The sequence below is a fragment of the Platichthys flesus genome, chromosome 11 (genome assembly GCF_949316205.1).
Source record: "Platichthys flesus chromosome 11, fPlaFle2.1, whole genome shotgun sequence".
NCBI classification, from domain to species: domain Eukaryota; kingdom Metazoa; phylum Chordata; class Actinopteri; order Pleuronectiformes; family Pleuronectidae; genus Platichthys; species Platichthys flesus.
Genome location: NC_084955.1, coordinates 16689931 through 16709015, shown reverse-complemented (window position 1 = coordinate 16709015; position 19085 = coordinate 16689931). Strand labels below are relative to the sequence as shown.

Sequence of the window (19085 nt, the reverse complement as noted above, 5' to 3'; positions counted from 1 at the left end):
ATGTTTTCTTGTTCTCCGTTTATTCGTTTAATAATGCAGGCAGTAAAAAATAAGAACAAGCAAAAAAAAAATTTATATTTATTCCACTTCAAACTGAAACATTCCAGATATAAACTATAAAAAGGTCGTAGTTGAAATCGTTCATACACAATAAGTAATAGTACTAGTATATAAGTACTATGAGTTACTATGCGGATGAGGCTGTGCCCGTGATGTACGACTCAAGAAGAAAAATGGTTTCATCCACTTGGTTCTCTGCTGAATCTAACCTGGACAGATGATAAGAAGAGTTACACCTCCTCATCAAAGAGGTGACTAGCAACTGTATAAAATGGATTTGTACTTTTGTGTCCTTACTTGTTGATATGAAGCTTTAGGGAATCTAGCTGCTGCTTCTCAGGAGCAGTGATCATCTCCTCCACCTCTTGCAGCTGCTCAGGCTCGGCCCCACTGGCCTGCAAGGAGGCGAGGATGGCCTCGATTCGCTGGGATTTCTCCAGCAGACGCCTGTCAATGGAACATGAAGCCAATCAGCCCATTCGTCTGTAACGCGGCATATTAACTGAACATCTTTCAAAACTGATCACCTCGAATCCTCTGGCTTGAAAACATGAGGACAAGGAATTATTGATGAGAAACTCACTTGCTCTCTTTGGTCTCGAACAGGCGTCGCTCTATGAGATTGGCGACTGTCTGCAGAGAAAATAAATGTGCCAATCAGAAAAAGGCAGGAGGCTGCATCATGGACAGATGAGAATAACTTGTGCTCACTGTTTTACCTTATGGCAGTTCTGCAGCAGCATTCTTGCTGTTGGGAGTTGATTGACGGTGTAAAGATAGAAAGTACGAGAGGGAGCGTAGTCCGGAGTCTTTGGGATTTCCTGAAGATCAAAATCAAGGATGTTTAGGTAGAGTCAAAAAATAAGTACTGGTCCATTTAATCTGGTGGATGATAGTGACATTTCCCCGATAGTCACTTTTATCAGATTCTCCACAGTGATAACCTGTAGTGACAGATCATACTGCAGTGTTTTAAAAGTGTGGTTGTAAAAAGGCCTCATTCACTTGGTGCATCTTAAAAATTTGTGCCAAATAATTTCCAAAGTAGGTTTTTGGATCGGACGTGTTTTGGATTAGTCGCTCATGTTCATTCACTGAGAGAATTGGCTTGAAGAGAGTTGGGACTCGCCTTGTACACCTAAAGACATTACAGTGATCAGTCTGTCTCTTAACTTTGTCACAGTTACAAATTGTGTGTGGTAGCAGCTGAGATGGAGGACAGCTTTGGTTGGCTGTTTTCAAGTGCTTGTGGGAATGAAGAGAAAAAGACCAGTCACTCCAAAACCTACTCAGGGAGTCTACAGCCATTAACCAGTCGAACATAAAAGCTTTTTGAGCATCACTTGAAATTAAATTTAAGACCAAACTTATGATGGAAACACACACCGAGAGTGAAAATACGATTGTTCCAAATAAACACATGTAGGTCTGTTACACTCGATCCCTATTGTTCTTAGTTTGAAAGTCTTGGACACACAGCGCTGTTTGCTTCTCTAGGTTTTAAGCGCCACGCCTACTCGTCATTCTCAAGCCACTTATCGTTAAACTTGCATTTCCCAATGTTTATAAACCAGCTGGCAGGCTGACTAGAAATGCATTAGTTTAACACATAAACCAGAGACAGTGCATTCTGGAACTAATATTTCTTCTTCTGTCTGGTAGAGCAGAGACATTTTTGTGGTGATGTGCCTAAATGACCCATTCAATGTGGATTCTACGCAGAGTAAAACAAAACTCATCTTCCTTTCTCGTGTCAAACTGAGAGTTCAAGAGTTGGGCAAAAGCTTGAAACTTACATTATATGGAATTGAAAGCATCATCACATACCTGGAGCTGGACCAGGTTCTCCGACAGTAATGTATAGAGCATGTCTTTAGCCTCCTTGGCTGGAATCATTGCAAAATCCTCCACTTGCTTCTGCTCCAGGTGACGTTTCCTTAGCAATAGGCGGAATATGCGTGCTGACCGGGAGCCGAACCTGACAACAGATCAACAGTGAATAAAGGAATGAGTTTTTGATGGCAGCATGATCGCATGTAACCACAATGAAACACTCACACACTTACCTCTCCTGAACTACAGACTCCAGTGTGGCCCGTGCCAGATTGGCCAGCGCTCTGTGTAGATCTGACAGATGAGTTAAAAAATATAAAAGCATCTGCATCTTGTGCTTCATAAATGAAAAGATACAAACCAGTGTGACGACTCTTGCTTTAATTTAAAAGGATACTAACAACATACATCCCTCCTCCACTTTCACCAGCCTTTCCCACAAACTCCATCTGGTAAATAAAATAAAGACAAGCTGCTCTTTAAAACAATCCCGGATATGAAGGAAGATTTGAAAATGTAACGTTCCTTGCGGAGGTCATACCGGGTCGTCCACCAGCAGAGTGAGGTACTGGTCTAAGATGGGTCTGGCAATGTTGTAGCTGCTTGGGAGCGACCGGAAAATCTCATTGGATGAGAGGGGCTTTGTGCAGTGGGCTGTGGGCGAGGTGGTCACCTCACTCATCCTCAGCATAGTCCTGACTATCTCACTGCTGGTCTAAGATGTAAAAGGTACAATATTTTTGAAAACATGATAAAGCACAATGACAAACAACAGTATACTAATCTAACTGCGTATATAAAATAGGCAAAGCTTTGTATTAAGATATAACAGATTTTAACCCATCATTGCAAAATTAAAATGATGGTAAAAGCATATTTCCAGATTATTGATCTCATCAAAAATAAATTATCTTCTAATGTAAATAAAGCAGTGAGATGTGGCTTTAATACAGGTCATACTATTATCGAGCAATCTTGTGTAAACCTGACCTGGTCCAGTTTGTTGGCTACAGCACTGATGATGGCCTGGTCTCTGAAGTGAAGATGGAACCTCTCATAATTCACCTGCCAGTAAATCCCCTCATCCCCGTGTGTCTGCACAGCCGAGGGTCAGGGACACAGAGAAAAGTATTTCCATGGTATTAAAGAAGGGAAATAAAATGAAGACATTAAACACAGACAGCAAATGTGTTCACACTCACCGCTGTATCTAGTCTAGGTTTCTTCGCATTCCTTTGGTCCTCTCCCTCCTCGGTCGAGAGTTGGCGTTTGCCCCGTCCACTCAGTGTCATATGTGGCACCTTGTAGCAGTCAGGGAAGCTCTCTGCTGTTTGCGGGGTTGTCTTAGCAGGGGCAGCGGGAGTAGCAGGGTTGTTAGTGGGAGCTGCAGTTGTCTTGTCTTTTCCCCCTGCTCCAGGTTGTGGAGGGCAGCGCTGAAGAAAATGAGTCTCCACTAGGTTGGAGAAGGCAGACGACACTTCACTGTATTCCATGCTGCGTCCCTCTATAATAAGAAACACAAATATAATTTACAGTGACTTTCTATAATTCCATTTCATACAAATCAAGTGTAACAATGAAGTCATTGCATTTAACACCACACGTCAGTGGTGCTCTAAAGTCTATAGTTTCTAGCTCCAAAGAAACTCCAATTCGAAAAAAGTTGTGGTAATGACAAACTTTTGTTCCAGTTTTAAGATATTCAAATTTGTATACTTAAGATTCGTCCTAATATTAGTCTAAGTGGTGATTTGGAGGACCATGGAGCACTTGTTTAGTTTCCCCATCTAGATAGAAAACTTCAGGTGACCACCATGTTGTTTTCTCCTGTCCTTAGTTGATACAGACACTGAGATACTGACCCTCCATGTTCTGTGTGAGACGGTCAGCAACTGTCTTGACGGTGCTGCTCATGGTCATGTGACCTCTCTGCAGTAGCTCCTCTATGATTAGCTCCCCGGTGTCTCCGTACAGGGTTTTTGCGGTGTAGATGTAACGTGGGTAACGCAGAATTCTCAGAATCCGATTACAGCTGGTCAGATACTCGGTGGGACTCCCAGGTCCTTTACGACCTGAGCTGAACACACAGGCCCCATGCTGCACGAGCACACACAGACACTTCTTGACCTAAGTTCAGCCAGAAAAGAAGGTGTGTTACATTCAAGAATCTCTTTGCAAGCATTTAACAAACATAGATCAAAAAGCTAAGATAGCTAGATCATGCTATTTTTGAAAATTTTCTGGCGCAATAACTGATCTGTCATGTAAAGAGAAAAGCTAGCTTCTCATTAAATAGATGAAAAACCCATAGCAAAATTACTAATGCTGAAGAAAAAGCAGGTAACAAAATACAATGTTTGTATGTATATAATATATTACATCGAGGATAGGTTTACTGTCCACCAACATAAGCTCAGCGTATATGATGCTAAATTTGTAACGTATAATAAAATTTCCATGGTCTGAGGTAGAGATAGTATCAGTATAGAAATGGTAAGAGTAGGACTGGTACCAGATCCAATGGGAGTCCAGTCTCATTGATGATGGTTCTTAGATTCAGTGCTCCACTTCTGAGCAGGTGTTTCCCCACTTTCTCCACCACCTCTCCAAAGTGCTCCCGCAGCAGGAGACCACACAGACGCACCTCCTGGAGAGTCATCTGCACAGACACACATACACACACAGGGACACACAAATGATTAAAGGGCTCACGTTTAGTTTTAAGAACAAAGTCAAGTATCAACACAACAATAAAAAGAAACCCTGTATTTTAATATGCACTATATCATTGGCTTAGGTTGACCTTTCCAGAACACACCAATTTAAAATAGCATTTTCAAAGAAATACTGAGATGTATAAAGACACCTAGTCGTGATTGTGGGAGCTTGGAACAGCTATGACTGCTTTAAAAAGATAAATGTGTGAAATGTCTTATTTATATGATGTTGGAGGAGGGCTACTGTTGCTATGTGAAAGACACTGGTTGCTATGTTCATATGTGAAAAAGTGAGATCATCTTGGCCCCTGCTGATTTGAAATTGACCTTCTCCTTCTATTATGCCAGACTCACCCAATTTTATGGAAACACAAATCTAAATGGAGTTCTCCTTTAACCAAGGTTAGGAGACTTGTTTGGGTTAAGTTACTTCAATTAAACTACTACAGACTGGAAATGCCTAGTACCCAGCAAGATGTACAGCACCGGCAAGGGCACTTTAGATGTTAAGATTCGTATAAATTTAATATTATCAAGCAGGTGTCAGATCAGTCCACGATTCAACCTACGATTTGACAACAAAATCAGAAACTCATCCAGACTGATAAAGAAAATTATCTCCAGAGACAAGAAGAAGATGGAGTCCTGCAACAAATGCTGTGGTTCCTATAGATTATCTCAACATCATGGAGACTGTGTCTGGGAAGTTGTGAGGAGACAGTCGGCCTAAATCTACAGAGGAAGTGTTGCAGGATAACAGAGATCCTCAGAGCAAACTAGGGCTGGGCGATATGGCCAAAAATGTATTGGTATATTTATAAGATATAAATATATATATATATATATATATAAATATATATATAAGTCTACATCTATAATTATCTCTCAATGAATGTCACATTATTATTTATTTTCAAATTTAACTTTTTGCAAATCTAATTTATAAGCAAAACACTTGTATCTGTTTACAACGCTTTGAATTAAGCTACTATTCAATGTGTAACTTGAAAGTATTATTACTTTTACTGCACTTTTAATGCCTAAAACTTTCATGTCCAAATATAAGAAGAGAAGTCCCGGTTCCACTCTGCCTGTTTCTAACTACAGACATGTGTCTTCTTGGTTGTGCAGGTAAGTAAAAACATTGTCATATAAGAATCCATACTCCAGCCAATTGAAATAATAAACATTATTTGGAGACATTTCACTGACGCTTGTGTACAGATGAACCTACTTGTGCAGAGCAGACCAGCCTGACTAGCTACCGGCTAGCTAGTGGCTAATAAAGCTGAACATAAAATACACAGACTGTTGTCTTTATACGAACCTTTCTGTACAGAAGAAATCGTTTTAAAGCATTTCCTGAACACACGCTGCTTCTTCTTCTCGTTGTCAACACACACACGAACTCTCACTTCCGCTCTACGGCCGCTCGTCTGGCTGTGCTCGGGTTTCCCCCGGCTCAGGCGCGGTGCATGCCGGGCTGGAGGCGGACAGCTGTCGTCGGTTTTGTGGAGGACCGACGTCAGTGTTTGTGCTGCTCTGGGGAAGATGGCGGAGGCTGCGGCTGTTCCCCCGCATCGATTTTTCTGCCACTGTTGTAAAGGAGAAGTCAATCCCAAACTCCCGGTAAGACGCACGCCTTCCTCCCCGCACCCCTCGCGCTCTCTTGGACAATTCGTGCGGTTGACAAGTCGGCCGCGGTCCGGAATCCCGTTTGTTTCGCTCGGCTGCTACAGCTAACCCCTAGCTAGCCTGTTAGCATGTAGCAGCGTTTGTTGTTGTTAACTCGCTAAATAAACACCTGACACTCGCTGGAATCTTCGTCAAAAAGCAGACACGTAGAGCGAATGTCGACACGTAACATTAGATCGCGTGTGTAAGTCATTATTTGTCATTGTGGACACTCGACAGTTGACATTAGCTCAGTGTTGTTTGTGTTGTGCTCGAGACAACACAAACAGCTGAGAGACAAGAGCTGTGTGTTACTACTTTGTCATTTAAATTGGTGTTAGGCTGTGTTGTTACGCCGGGCTGCTTTCGTTTTCAGAGTTTGTTTCTTGGAAAACACTCCTGGGACGAGAGTTGGGGACTTTTCTGGTTCGCGATCACGTTTAGTTTCAATTTTAAAATTAAAAGTGAAGGCAGACTGACGAGATCTATGTCTGCTCGGACTTCTATTAACCTTCAGCTGCTTTAAACTGCATCTCTTCCCCCTGTACAGTGACCATTTCATATTTAAACCCAAATATGTGTGAATAATGTTTTAAAGAAAGGTTCAGATTACAATAAAAGTAAGGAAATGGCTGAATTAATTAAAAGCAAGGTCATAAAAATAAGTGTTGAGCAGTTTTTTAAACGGGTCGACAGAAGACAAATTAATAATTCAAATTAATCCATTCAAACATAACATATCTGCAGGATATTCTAGCTTCAATTTTTTATGTTTAGGTTTTTATTAAAACTAGCTTCAAGTGTTGATTCAACTTGTGTTTATTCTGGAGGCTGTAGGGCATTTTACAGACAAGCTGAAATGATTATGATTATTATATAATTATATATATATAATCAGTTAGTTGATAGTCAGAAAAAACAAATCTGAACCATTACTCCTAAAGCTTTTTTCCATTTCCTTTATCTCTCCGGGTGTTTTCATATGATGTATTAGTATTTTCAGTTGTTCTCATGATTTGCTCGTTGTCATCACCTTACATGTAAACGTTTAGTATCTTTGGGATCTGAAGACTTCGACTTGTTATTAAGGAGATTGTGATAAACATTTATATTTGTTTAATTACTGTATTGACCAAATCGTTTATCTGTCAAACTATTAAATCACTATCGGATCAACCAAAACTGAAAATGCTGCAAGACTAAATCCCTTTTTATGTTGCGGCTGAGGGTAATTCCTGCCTGCTTTGTCACTGACTCTCTCAATCCTAATGCTTGTCTTGACTGAGCCAACACAGTTTATAACCCCACGACAACCTCAGTATATATCAAGGATCATCTGTCAATCATTTGTCCATTTGTATAACAGAGAGGATAACCATAACTTAAGTATCTGTCTAATCTTTCACAGCTCTGTCTGTATGTTAAAGGAACTCAGGTTGAGGAACTCTTGCTAACATTGAGTGAACAAAACGTGATCTGGCTGACCCAGCGGACAGGAGTCTTTTCCTCATTCTGTTAGTGGTTTTTAGAACACTGCATACGTGAGGTGTAGTTGGCCGACCAGCACTTCCTACTGGGTTACATTCGTAAAACACAGGCCATCATACAAATATGACAGATATTATCCTCTGACACAGTGTTATGTCAATGTCAAAGCCAGTCAGCCCAAAGTCTTTACAGTGATTTATGATTCACTCCAAGGGCTGGGTGAATATTTCCAGCTTGTCTCTACTGTGTGTTCAAGTATGGTGTAAAGAGACATTTCTAAAGCAAACGTTATTTTTTCGGTTCCTGATTCTCTAGGTTGAAATCTTGCAGCTCGGTACTATTTAATACCATTGTCAACTGTTATCGGAAAGTTTGTTAAGGAAATAAGACGTTGGAATGTGTCACCTTTTTCTATTTGTCTGTTTTTCCTCACCTCTGTGACTCAGTCTTTGTTGCGTCTCTTTGCAGGAGTACATCTGTCCGAGGTGTGATTCAGGGTTCATAGAGGAAGTAACAGAAGACTCCAGGTAAGAGATGTCTATTATTGCTGTTATCTTCTCAACACCAAGTCCATAGAAAATAATACATGTTAATTCCTGTTAGTGTTAGTCTACATGATGAAGTTCTGAGGCCTATTCTGCAGTTTAGACGTAGGTTAAAACTAAACTGTCTTCTGTCCCCTTTTTCTCAGTCTCCTAGAGGGTGGTGCAAATGGGATAGATGACACAGCCACACAGTTTGCAGAGGTACAATCTGACAAACATGTGTTTGGAGAACAGGGTGGGGAAGTGCGCAAAAGGGATGGATTGCGATCATTTTGTGTGTTTTAATAACTTTTTTACCCCTCCCCCTTCCCTTTCCCCCCTTTCTTCTCTCCCTGTTCATCATTTTACTATTGTTTCCTCTAATTTCCCTCCTTCTTTTTGAAACCCCATCTTTCTTCAAACCTTGATCTGTTTTCCCTCCCTGTCGTATCCTGATATTCCCGTAGCTATGGCACCTGTTGTTACTGGAGCGGCCGTTTACAACAGACAATGACACCCCTGACTCAGAACCCCGGCTCCCTGGAGGACGGCTGGGAGGTCTCAGTGACCTGGGGGGGTTGGGAGGGGGACCAATCGGGGGGTCAGTCCCAGCAGGCCTTGGGGGACCCATGGGGGGTCTACTAGGGGCCGGGGATCACTGGGGACCGGGACGCCCCCCACGCCTGCACAGCCAGAGAAGATACCGGTCCAGAGGCAGCAGCAGGCCTGACCGCTCGCCCGCTGTAGAAGGGTGAGTCTGTCTTCTGGCTTCCTCAGCATCCTCTTGGCATTTTTCTCCGCCCTCACATACTCCCACTCATTATAATGACAGTGCTATTTATGCCTCTACAATCCTGACTCTTCTTGTTTTTGGCAATTACATCAACTTATCTGTATTCTCTCTTTTCTCTGTGTGCTAGGATTGTGCAACAGTTTCTTGCTGGCCTCTTTGCCAACTCTGGAGTCTCCAGCTCCCCTCCGCTCTCATGGTAAGATGACATCACAGCAGCATCACAGTGTCTGCCAGGGTGGTCATGTTGTTGCCGTTTTTGATCAGCCTGAGTATCTTTTTCAGGACAGGGATGCTGCACTCTAACCCTGGGGACTACGCCTGGGGACAGGGAGGGTTAGACGCTGTGATCACACAAGTAAACCCAACTTATAAGAACATCTGACTTTCTATATGTGTTGCTGTTTAAATGGTCTTCAGTTTACATGGGTGTGTTTTTCTGTAGCTACTAGGTCAGCTGGAAAACACAGGACCTCCTCCAGCAGAGAAAGAGAAGATCTCTTCTCTCCCGACTGTCAATATATCTCAGGAACAAGCAGGTAAGGAAGCAGCGTTGTTTGTTGTGCATCCTTAACTACAAATTTAGATATTTCCTGCTGGATGTGTACAAAGTTGTAAACCTTCAATAAAAACAATGGCTAGGAACACATTTGTCATTATGTAAATAGATCCATATTTGGTTAGAAGTCTTTGCTGCATTTCAGACACAGCATGAACAGGCAGTTGTGTTTATATACTATTTCCACCTGCCAAGAGAAGCCTCTGAAACTGTTAGTGTTTGAGGAGAAATGCCCATTAACCTTGAGAGTATCAACCGTTTGTTCCATAAATTATTTCAAGATAAAGTCCTGTCTTTCTTGGCTGCGCCTTGTGTGAATGCGATGTGTCCTATTTTACCACTGAGCTGTAACATTGTGGTTGATTGTGCAGCCTAGCTGTTGATAGCTGATCTGTTGGGATTAATGACGCTCTATGTGATTATTCAGGCTTTTTGTCTGTGTTTTATTCATTAGTCATCCTCAGCAGCCTTGTATACCTCAAGTCCTTCTTGAAAACACAGGAATATTAATACAAAAGGAAGGATTAAACATGTCTATGGTTTCTCCTTTCAGACTGCTGTATGGAATGTCCAGTGTGCAAAGAAGACTTCACAGTTGGAGAGCCAGTCAGACAGTTACCCTGTAACCACTTCTTTCATTCAGACTGTATAGTGCCATGGCTGGAAATGGTGAGTCACAACAAAGAAGATATACATCGCTTCCTCACATGTAGTGGTACACACAGTGTATGTGATATTAACAGCACTCAGGACGGTCATAGGGGAAATTTTAACACATGTTTTGGCTTCTTGGGAATCCACATAGAAACCTCAGCATAAATTTAAATGGTGATGCTGGCGATATTATATATTTGTTATTGTCAATAAATCCCATGAAGACGCCAAAAACAATAATCCGATAATCCCCTGTCTGCGAAATCAAAGGAAAACATTTAACAGCACCTTATTCACAAGAATAATTTCATTTGAAAACCTTACTAATATCCCAGAACAGCTAAGCACGTAAATAATGCTTCAGATGCATTTGGTGCCCAATGAACATTTCCAGCAGCAGAACCAGGACCCGTGTGTGATATATCCTGAATATAAACATTTCCTTCGTTTATTATAATGAAGGAACGTGTTACCTAGGGAAGCGGGTTGGCTCATTGATTTTAAGGTTTCAAGAATGTTTATTGATTAAACCATTTACTCAATACAAATGAGGAACAAACGTTTGCAGGGAGGCTTCGTTAGCAAAAACAAATTGGTGGTTAAGTAAGTAATAAATAAAGAAGAAGCAATTAAGACAGACCAGAGTTATAATAAATACCGCAATAATAAAATAACATTTGTTTCACGAGACAATAATATACTGTACTGATTGTGTTCTTGAGATTAATAAGCTACATATAAATGTTAGTTAGTTCGAGTGATCATCTCTGGCTTTAGTGCTCTCCTGATACTTGTCAACAATAATACAAAATGTAGGATATTACCATACTTAGAATCACTTTCAGTAAAAGAAGGTCTAATAGATAACATTTGTGCAGACCTTTTGAATACATAGTTTGATGCTAAATTAGAGAGAAGTTGAATTTGGACTTGGCTAAGCTATGTTTTGAGTGACCAGACAGGGATTGTCAAACAAATGCAATCCATTCATCATAGACTACATTTGGATTTGCAAAGGTTCAGCAGTCCTTTTAGATTCAGTCAAACACCAAATCACACACATTTATAGATATCAGACCTTTTTTATTTAATCAAGATTCATGAATTGGTCCTTGGGAATCTCTAAATTCCCAAGATAATCAAATACAATATAAAAGTAATATCCCACCCTTTCACTGGGTTTTAATAGAAACTGGTTCTGTAATCTTTGTGTAATCCTCCTGACAAGTAAACCAACAAACAGCCATGAAAACACAATTTCACTGTCAGAGGTAAAAACAGGAGTAAAATAAGAAAGTCCTCCTGTTAAAACTCTAGTGAGAAAACTGCCCAAGGCTAATGTTGTACTATGTGCATTCTGTTCCATGGCCACGCAGCATGACACATGTCCAGTGTGTAGGAAGAGTTTGAACGGTGAAGACAGCAGCAGCCAGCCCCCATCAGAGTCCCCCTCCCTCTCCATGGACCCTCGCACACAGGAGAGATGGTCCTTCTGAGACGCCCACCCGTTTCATCCCTCCGTTCTCCCTGCCTACGTTCACCAACACACCGGGAAGACAAAAGCGCTTCTCTACTTCCCTCTTTTCATCTCTTTTACAGTTGTAATCATCTCCGTCTATTGTTTCTTTTGTATTTTTATTTTTCTGTTTCAATGCCTTTCTCCTCAACCATGTACACAGATACCTGAACAGACATCTTAACACTCAGTTGAGGTCTGCAAGATCTCTTTTTTTTTTTTTTTTTGCCTAATAACAAACCAGCCTAGATTGATAATGATGATCAAGCCCAAGTCTTCTCTACTTCTTCTCCTTTCCATCTTTCCTGAAATGCACTGCTGCAATACACTCTTGTGAGGAAACTTTATATCATGTACCATTCCCTCTCTAGTCACTTGACGATTCGCTGAAACCTGCAACTGAGCCCTGTACGGCATATTGGAATACAGTAGGGTTTGGCATTTACAGAGCCTGGGCCTAACGACATGAACACCTGCAATAAACTGTAGCTTGTTTAGGGTAGAATGTTTTTTGTTGAGATAGTTTGAGGAGGATGATAGGATGGTGGTTATTTAATTGGTAGTTTTTTGAGATTGCATTGTCAGGGTGTTGATGTTATCGCGACCATCCTCTGTAGTGTTGCTATTTGATAAACAACACAAGCGAGAACTTTAGTACTGCTGTCGAGTCTATCTAGGACATCAAATGGAAGCAAAGGATTCCTCACACCTTTTGGACTCTTCTACATTTGAAAAAAACAAACAGTAAGGGAATGAAATTAAATATCTATGGAGCTCAACCCATGATCTAATGCTTTAGGTTCCAACATATTCCTCCTTGTGTATATATTCTAAACAGATGGCATCCCTCTGTCATTTGATTCCTATTGTTTATGACTTGTCTTTTGTTTCACATTTTTATCACTTTTTTTGATGTAAATAATTTTAGTCCAACTACTTACGGTTTGCAAAGGAAAAAACATTGAGAATGGAGAAACAAATGTGAAATACCTGGTTATTGAAACTGTATATTATATATATGGGAAAAAAATGTCTATGAGGTATTAATAAATGACAAATTTAAGAAGTTTCCTTTTCATTTCTCATAATCCGGTCAACGCGTTTCCTTTTTATATTCTCTCTGCCCCCAAGGATACCTACAAATATTAGAATTGACATGGAATATTTTAAAACAAGATGTGCTTTATTCAAAACAGAAACAAGCGTAGTCGTTTACGAACTCTGTACATTATTTATATAATTTATTCAGTGCTCCGACATGATGAGGACACTTAAAGCATCTTATTACCTGGAAATTAAGGCATCAGTTACACAGCAGCACAGGTCGTTCTGCTGAGGTGTTTCATTCAGAAGTGGTGCATTACGAAGTGCAATTAGCTGAGGTTAATTTAATTAAGTGACCAACAAAATCACAAAAACTGCAGAAAAGGCATGGTCGATAAACAAAAATTGCAGCAGTTATTTTAAAAGAAGTGCATTTAAGTGGCTGAAGACGTACTCAAAGTAATGACCATCTTTGTCGATCGGGAGTTCAATCATTACAAGCTTATCTCGTGAAATGTTGAAATCACTTCTGTACTTCCCAACTTTTCCATCTTTCTTTAAATGCACCGCTGCAATACACTCCTGTGGAGAAATGCTCGACTTGATATCATTTACCATGACCTCTTCACCCCCATGACGACTCCCTGAACTTCAACTTCTATGATTTGGATCTAGTTGAAACAAGTCCCCTGTAAATATGATGTGGTTTTGATCAGTGAGTGTTCCAAGCCAGTGTGAGGAGGGAACGAGCCGGGGCGGTGGAGGGGATGTAGCCCACAGCCAGATCCCAAACTTCAAACTGGATGACGGACGACGACCTACAACACAAAGTGATCAGTATAACCAATTATCATTTAAACACATTCAAACCATCTGTATATGAAGATGGAAGTCATGACCACTCCCCAGAAGTTAAGCCAAACTGTTTCAATCCCCCCCTGGTGGCCGGCTGCAGTACAGGTCATGAAGCCAGCCACCTCCCAAGTTATTGATCAATAAAAAAAGATAGTTTCTAAACATGTGAGGTAATTATTATCACACTGATGTATGTGCAAGTGTTAAGTCATGTGGTAAGTTTCATTAGTTATTGGTTTGTATCGATGGGACCTCGATACCACTGCTCGATTGCACGATCTCTCCTGTGAACTCTGGTTTCGAATTACATTGTTTTCACAAGGTGGCAGCAGGAAATTTTGGCTTAATTTACGGATGGTGGGAAGTCGTCCATCTTTATGGAAAATCTTTGACTAAAAAAGATCCTGTACCTGTTGAGTATGATGAGCACCACTGAGCCGTCTGGTCTGATGAAGGCGGAGAATTCCAGATGTGTGACCTGACTGGCAGACACACCCACTCTCTGAGACCCCTCCCACAGGAACTTACTGTGTAAAACAGGAGATTTGTGATTCTGGTTAAACTGCTGCTCACTGAGGATGGAACAGGAGAAATGGGACATACAGTGCGGTGATGGTTCATGTTCTACCTGAAATGGGCGATGCTGTAGAATGTCGGCTGCTTGTAGAAGACGTCACGCTTTGAGTCTACGATTACAGGGCTGTCCACAAAGTTTTTAACCCAGTTTGGCCCACCAGTCTGATCCAACGCCAGGTTCCAGTCAGTCCAGCCCACGACATAGTGATTTAAGTCCTGCCACGGAGAAAACACCCACAGATTAAAATCTATCCGGTGTTACTTTGTTGTAAGATGTGTTATTTTGTGTAAAAGAATCAACTGGACTGGAGCCTAGTGTTTAGATTAAATGTCACAAAGACAACACATCTACATAAACAAATTCCTCCCGAGTCTGGAGCTGTCTGGAGGCCGGGTGCACCCATGCAAAATGGACAGAATGGAAGGCGTCCAATTTCCTTTGAAGGAGTGAAGACAGACGAAAGAAAACACCAGTTCCAGCTTGCTCTGATGGCCTGCAGGCAGTGTGTGGAGAGTGTGCACCAGAGTGCGACTTGTACACCTGCACTGCAGTATCAGAGGAGGTGACTCACCTTTCCGGTTCAACTCACGGCTTGTCATGACTCACATCTGCTACTGTGGATGTGACTGAACAAGCACAACCCTCCACACGTAAGATAAAGAGGGTCTCACCTCTAGAATGTCATGTGCGTACTGCTCAGCCCGGTCCCAGCTCCCCAGCTTCACCCCTCTGTCGAGCGGGCTCCACCCGGCGCAGGCCTCAGTGCCGAACAGGTAATACTCTGGATACAGGTGATGGGTGGTTCCCAGGCTCAACTCAGCGGGGACAAAGGAGTCCATGTACCAGTGGACTGCCACGCCGTGAATGTACCTTCCTGCATGAACATCGGTTAGGACCTGCAGGAACGAGGGAAGAGAGTGAGAACTGAGTTTCCACGTATAATGAAGGCAACACAGAGCACCACAGTTCTTTTTCAGGGTATCTGCAGGGTTTGGAAAAGCACTGACTTTGCTAGGGCTATCTACAGCAGCCTAAAGCTTATGAAGTCCTAATATTAGCATAAGTTTCAAGTTATCCTGTATTTATTAATCATTTAAAAAAAAAGAACCATACATCAATTTTAGCAACTTATCTTGGTCCAGAGTTGCATTAAGAAAATTGATGTGCGACTGAGAGTAGGGCTCTGCTGACTGTTCCTGAGTCCAGGCTCAAGACTGAGGTGACGCAGCTTTCTGCAGTGAAGCTCCTCAGCTCCCTGACGCTTCTTAAAACATTATTTATGATGTGATGAAACCTATGTGTTGACTATTTTCTATTACTGTATTACTGATGTTCTTTCATGTTATAGTTCTGTCTCATTTGAATGCCTGATCTTATTTGCCTTAGTCCTGAAATTTCTTAATCCTATTTCCACCAGGTAGATCACTTTGTAACTCCATCTAACCATCTTTTGTCTGCTGATTAAATCCATGCCAAGAAGGTTATTCCAGACATTCCTCTCCCAGCTACGCTTTCCAGCTCCACCCGGGGATTCCAAGGCATTCCCAGGCCAGATGGTATATGTAGCCCCTACAGCGAGTTCTGGGTCTACCCTGGGTTTCCTGCCGGTTGGGTGTACCTGATGAACCTCCTACCTTCCATAGGCACCCTGAAGGCCCCCTGATTAGAATTGTTAGTATGTTTTGATAGTAATGTATAAATAAAGTTCGTTATTATTGTTATTATTATTAATATTATATTTTATTATTATCTAATCTGTTTTCTGTTGTTAGTGTTGATTGTAGAGTTCTGATTACATTTCTGCAAAACCAATGAAAACTCAGGTTTAATTAAGTTTACTGTGGCTTTGTCCAGAGTACCTCTGTCCTTGAACTCACCACTTTGGCCCAGTGAGGCAGCAGCAGACGGTTGTCGTCCAGTATGAGGACGTGTGTGTGAGGGAATGATGAGGCATGCAGTGCAGGGCCCAGGTCCAGAGCCACCCAGTCCCGCTGCTCCTCAGGCGTGAAGCCCAGAGCCTGGAAACTGCAGCGAGACAAAGCTTCTTCTCAGTCTGATGGGAATGTTTAGAAGCCATGAGGATGGTTAATAATGTGTCATAGTGTATCCCTCACCTGTAGTTTGTCATCTGTCCGGCAGAGGGCTCATTCCCTGTGGTCAAGGCCCAGAAGGTCAAGTTATATTTAGCGTATTCCTCAAGGAACCTGAGAGGAGAGAGGGAAGCGACCATCAGAACTAATTTTCCATCCCCTCCTGCATCCCATTGAGGTGAACCCACACGTCACCTGATATAGTACTGAGCCCATGTTTTATGCTCCTTGCCACCAGGCTGGCCTTTCAGGGAGCCTTTTCCTATGAGTGCACCATTAGTCTTCATCCAGGCGGGGGCGCTCCAGGCACTGGCCAGAAGAGACAGGGGGCGAGGAGACAGGGCCTGAGCTCGCTGCAGTAGAGGGATCTGAGGAGAGGAAGAGGAGGAGAGATGAGAGGGACTGATGGATGTGTGTGTGTGAGACAAAGACAGAGAGACAGACCTTCAGGTTGACGTCCTCTGGGGCCAGAGAGAAGTTGTCCAGGTTGTAGTCTCCAGCGGAGTCAGCGTAGGTGTACAGACGGGTGGAGAAATCACAGCTTGCCATAGGGACACGCACAATGGTGTAGCCGATACCTGCCAGAGACACAGAACTGGTTACCACAAAGGCTGAATAATCACTCCATATTCTGACTAATCAAAGCCCAGTGGACAAACAACTTTCTGCAGTTATTCACTCTTGGAGCTACAGGAACAATAGCAACCGAAGAATTGTTTTTAAAAAGTTTGATTAAACTTGTTCTTGATGTTTTATGTCTTTTGATTTCTTTACTTTAGCCCCATTTATTTAGCATTTACGGCAGCTGTCTCCGATTTGTAAATCGCTTAACTTCTCAAAAGTAGCTTGAGAAGTTTATTCAGTCTTTTTACTGTATGCAATTTACTTTTTATTGTGTTGGAGCGGTCGCTTTGTGCAAAACTCTAGTTGCTTTATGTTCATGTGTGAAAAATTAACAAGCAAATAATAATAAGTAATACATTTGTATGTACTTCCTTAATATTCCTGGAATGAACATTAACATCATACATTTCTGATGCAGCACTGTGGTATCACATAGCAGCTGTGAGACGAGGCAGGTAGAACATGTAGTTTACCTTCACTGGAGAAATACTGTCGCAGCAGCTGGTCCTGTGCTCCAGCAGAGAGCGACAGGATGTTAATTCCTGCTGCGTCTGTCATCGCTCCACCAAACCCCCGGATCTTCTGGTACTTCTGATAGGGAGCGATGGTCAATCTGAGGCCTGATAGAGACACAAACACACACAAGAGATGCTCTGCACTTGTGCAAATGCCACTGACATTCACAACAAAAGCCCACACCACTCACCTGCCCCGGTGCTGTTCACCTGGACCCGACCCCGGCCCGACTCCAGTCTGCTGCCTGCCACGCTGCTCAGGTAGGAGGAGAACTGTCCCAGCGGGGGCAGGGTCACTGACCCGACACTGTCACAGTACGTGGAGTTACACTCACACACCACGGAGCCATGGCCAAAGTTCCTGGCAACACATGTGTTGCTTTCTGTTGAGAGAAGAAGACGCAGGAGTGAGAAGGTTTAACGACTGTGGAACAAAGAAGAGGAAATGACTTTTAAACAACTGCAGCTGATGAAAAGTAACAGAGGTAACAATAAAGGAAGGTCATATAAAACGTATACATATAACATCAAAAGACTGGGTGATTGGTAAAAATAACAATAGGGACATGCTGTGTTTATAATACAAATCCACACCCAAACACAAAATAAACATAAAAAAGGTTTAAAGTGGCCAATTTAGAGTGCGTAGATATACATAAATAAAATGTGTGCATGTCTTTTTTAGGTTGGCAATACTTCTGATATATTGAACACCCCATGTTATGTTTTCATTTGTTAGTTTTTGGTTTTATTGATCAAAACAATGGAACCAGGACTGGAAAGCAAAACTTTTGAATTAATTTATATTTATAGATATTCTGTGGTTTCAATATTGGAAAAAGTATAAATATTTACATTGAAGTTGTCTTGTTGACCAAGGGAGTTATTGCAAGGAGTTGAGCAGGGATCTGGTTCTCAGCTTAACTACACACCTTGTCTTAAGTGTTGTGTTGTGTTACCTGTTGCGATGATCACTTGTGCTGTGAAGAAGACAAGAGCCACAAGTCCAGCAGCTGGCAGTGACAGAGCCATTTCATCTGCAAACAAAGTAGACCCAGTTGCATATGAATGAAACACTGGTTAATTCAGTTAAACAGCACGTCACAGCAGATGATCTCACCTGACAGGGTCCAGACAGAAACTGTGACATGTCCTGGGAATTAATGGAAATACTAGATTATCTCTACCATCCACTCTCACGTGTCCTTTGTACCAAACCAACACTTCCTGTAACGGCAGTGTGTTGACAGTCATGTGACTTTGTCATGTGAACACCGGTGCATTAACCTGTACCGAACACTAGGAGGCACTGCACCTTCATATAGATAATAAAATAGCTAATAAATAAATGTGGTTAAATTGACCTTTTATACTCTTCTGATCCTATTCAAGATCATTATTTATGTTTTTAGACTTTTGCAGCATGTTTGACCCAAATACATATTTCAGTGACTTTATCTGAGAACAGCTTTGCTCAACCTCTGCATCACTTTTTATTAGTTTCTCAAGTTGTATGAGGAAATATAAACAACAGTGGCCTCTATCTATCTATCTATTTATCCATC

At 41.8% G+C, this 19085-nt stretch overlaps 3 protein-coding genes across 3 annotated transcripts; 1 reads left to right on the top strand and 2 right to left on the bottom strand.

Moving 5' to 3' along the window:
* Nucleotide 1: 1 nt before the first annotated feature.
* polr3c (polymerase (RNA) III (DNA directed) polypeptide C) lies at nucleotides 2–6078 on the bottom strand. The gene is made up of 13 exons (XM_062398882.1): nucleotides 5938–6078; nucleotides 4406–4552; nucleotides 3756–4020; nucleotides 3096–3397; nucleotides 2884–2988; nucleotides 2435–2608; nucleotides 2291–2342; nucleotides 2127–2187; nucleotides 1888–2038; nucleotides 780–881; nucleotides 644–693; nucleotides 358–507; nucleotides 2–269 (listed from the first exon to the last, which is right to left on the bottom strand). Exons 2-13 carry the CDS (start codon nucleotides 4550–4552, stop codon nucleotides 188–190), a joined length of 1641 nt encoding a protein of 546 aa, XP_062254866.1. The 5' UTR covers nucleotides 5938–6078; the 3' UTR covers nucleotides 2–187.
* Nucleotide 6079: 1 nt separating this feature from the next.
* Nucleotides 6080–12881, top strand: rnf115a (ring finger protein 115a). Its single transcript, XM_062398883.1, has 9 exons — nucleotides 6080–6239; nucleotides 8241–8299; nucleotides 8464–8518; nucleotides 8764–9047; nucleotides 9217–9285; nucleotides 9372–9444; nucleotides 9532–9625; nucleotides 10199–10314; nucleotides 11676–12881. The coding sequence occupies exons 1-9, from the start codon at nucleotides 6162–6164 to the stop codon at nucleotides 11793–11795; spliced, it is 948 nt and encodes a 315-aa protein (XP_062254867.1). The 5' UTR covers nucleotides 6080–6161; the 3' UTR covers nucleotides 11796–12881.
* A 96-nt stretch (nucleotides 12882–12977) lies between these two features.
* On the bottom strand, nucleotides 12978–18756 carry gba1 (glucosylceramidase beta 1). The gene is made up of 12 exons (XM_062399595.1): nucleotides 18641–18756; nucleotides 18480–18557; nucleotides 17712–17903; nucleotides 17479–17625; nucleotides 16826–16959; nucleotides 16577–16749; nucleotides 16406–16495; nucleotides 16169–16316; nucleotides 14963–15187; nucleotides 14343–14506; nucleotides 14125–14241; nucleotides 12978–13677 (listed from the first exon to the last, which is right to left on the bottom strand). Exons 2-12 carry the CDS (start codon nucleotides 18550–18552, stop codon nucleotides 13572–13574), a joined length of 1569 nt encoding a protein of 522 aa, XP_062255579.1. The 5' UTR covers nucleotides 18553–18557; nucleotides 18641–18756; the 3' UTR covers nucleotides 12978–13571.
* Between the last annotated feature and the right edge of the window lie 329 nt (nucleotides 18757–19085).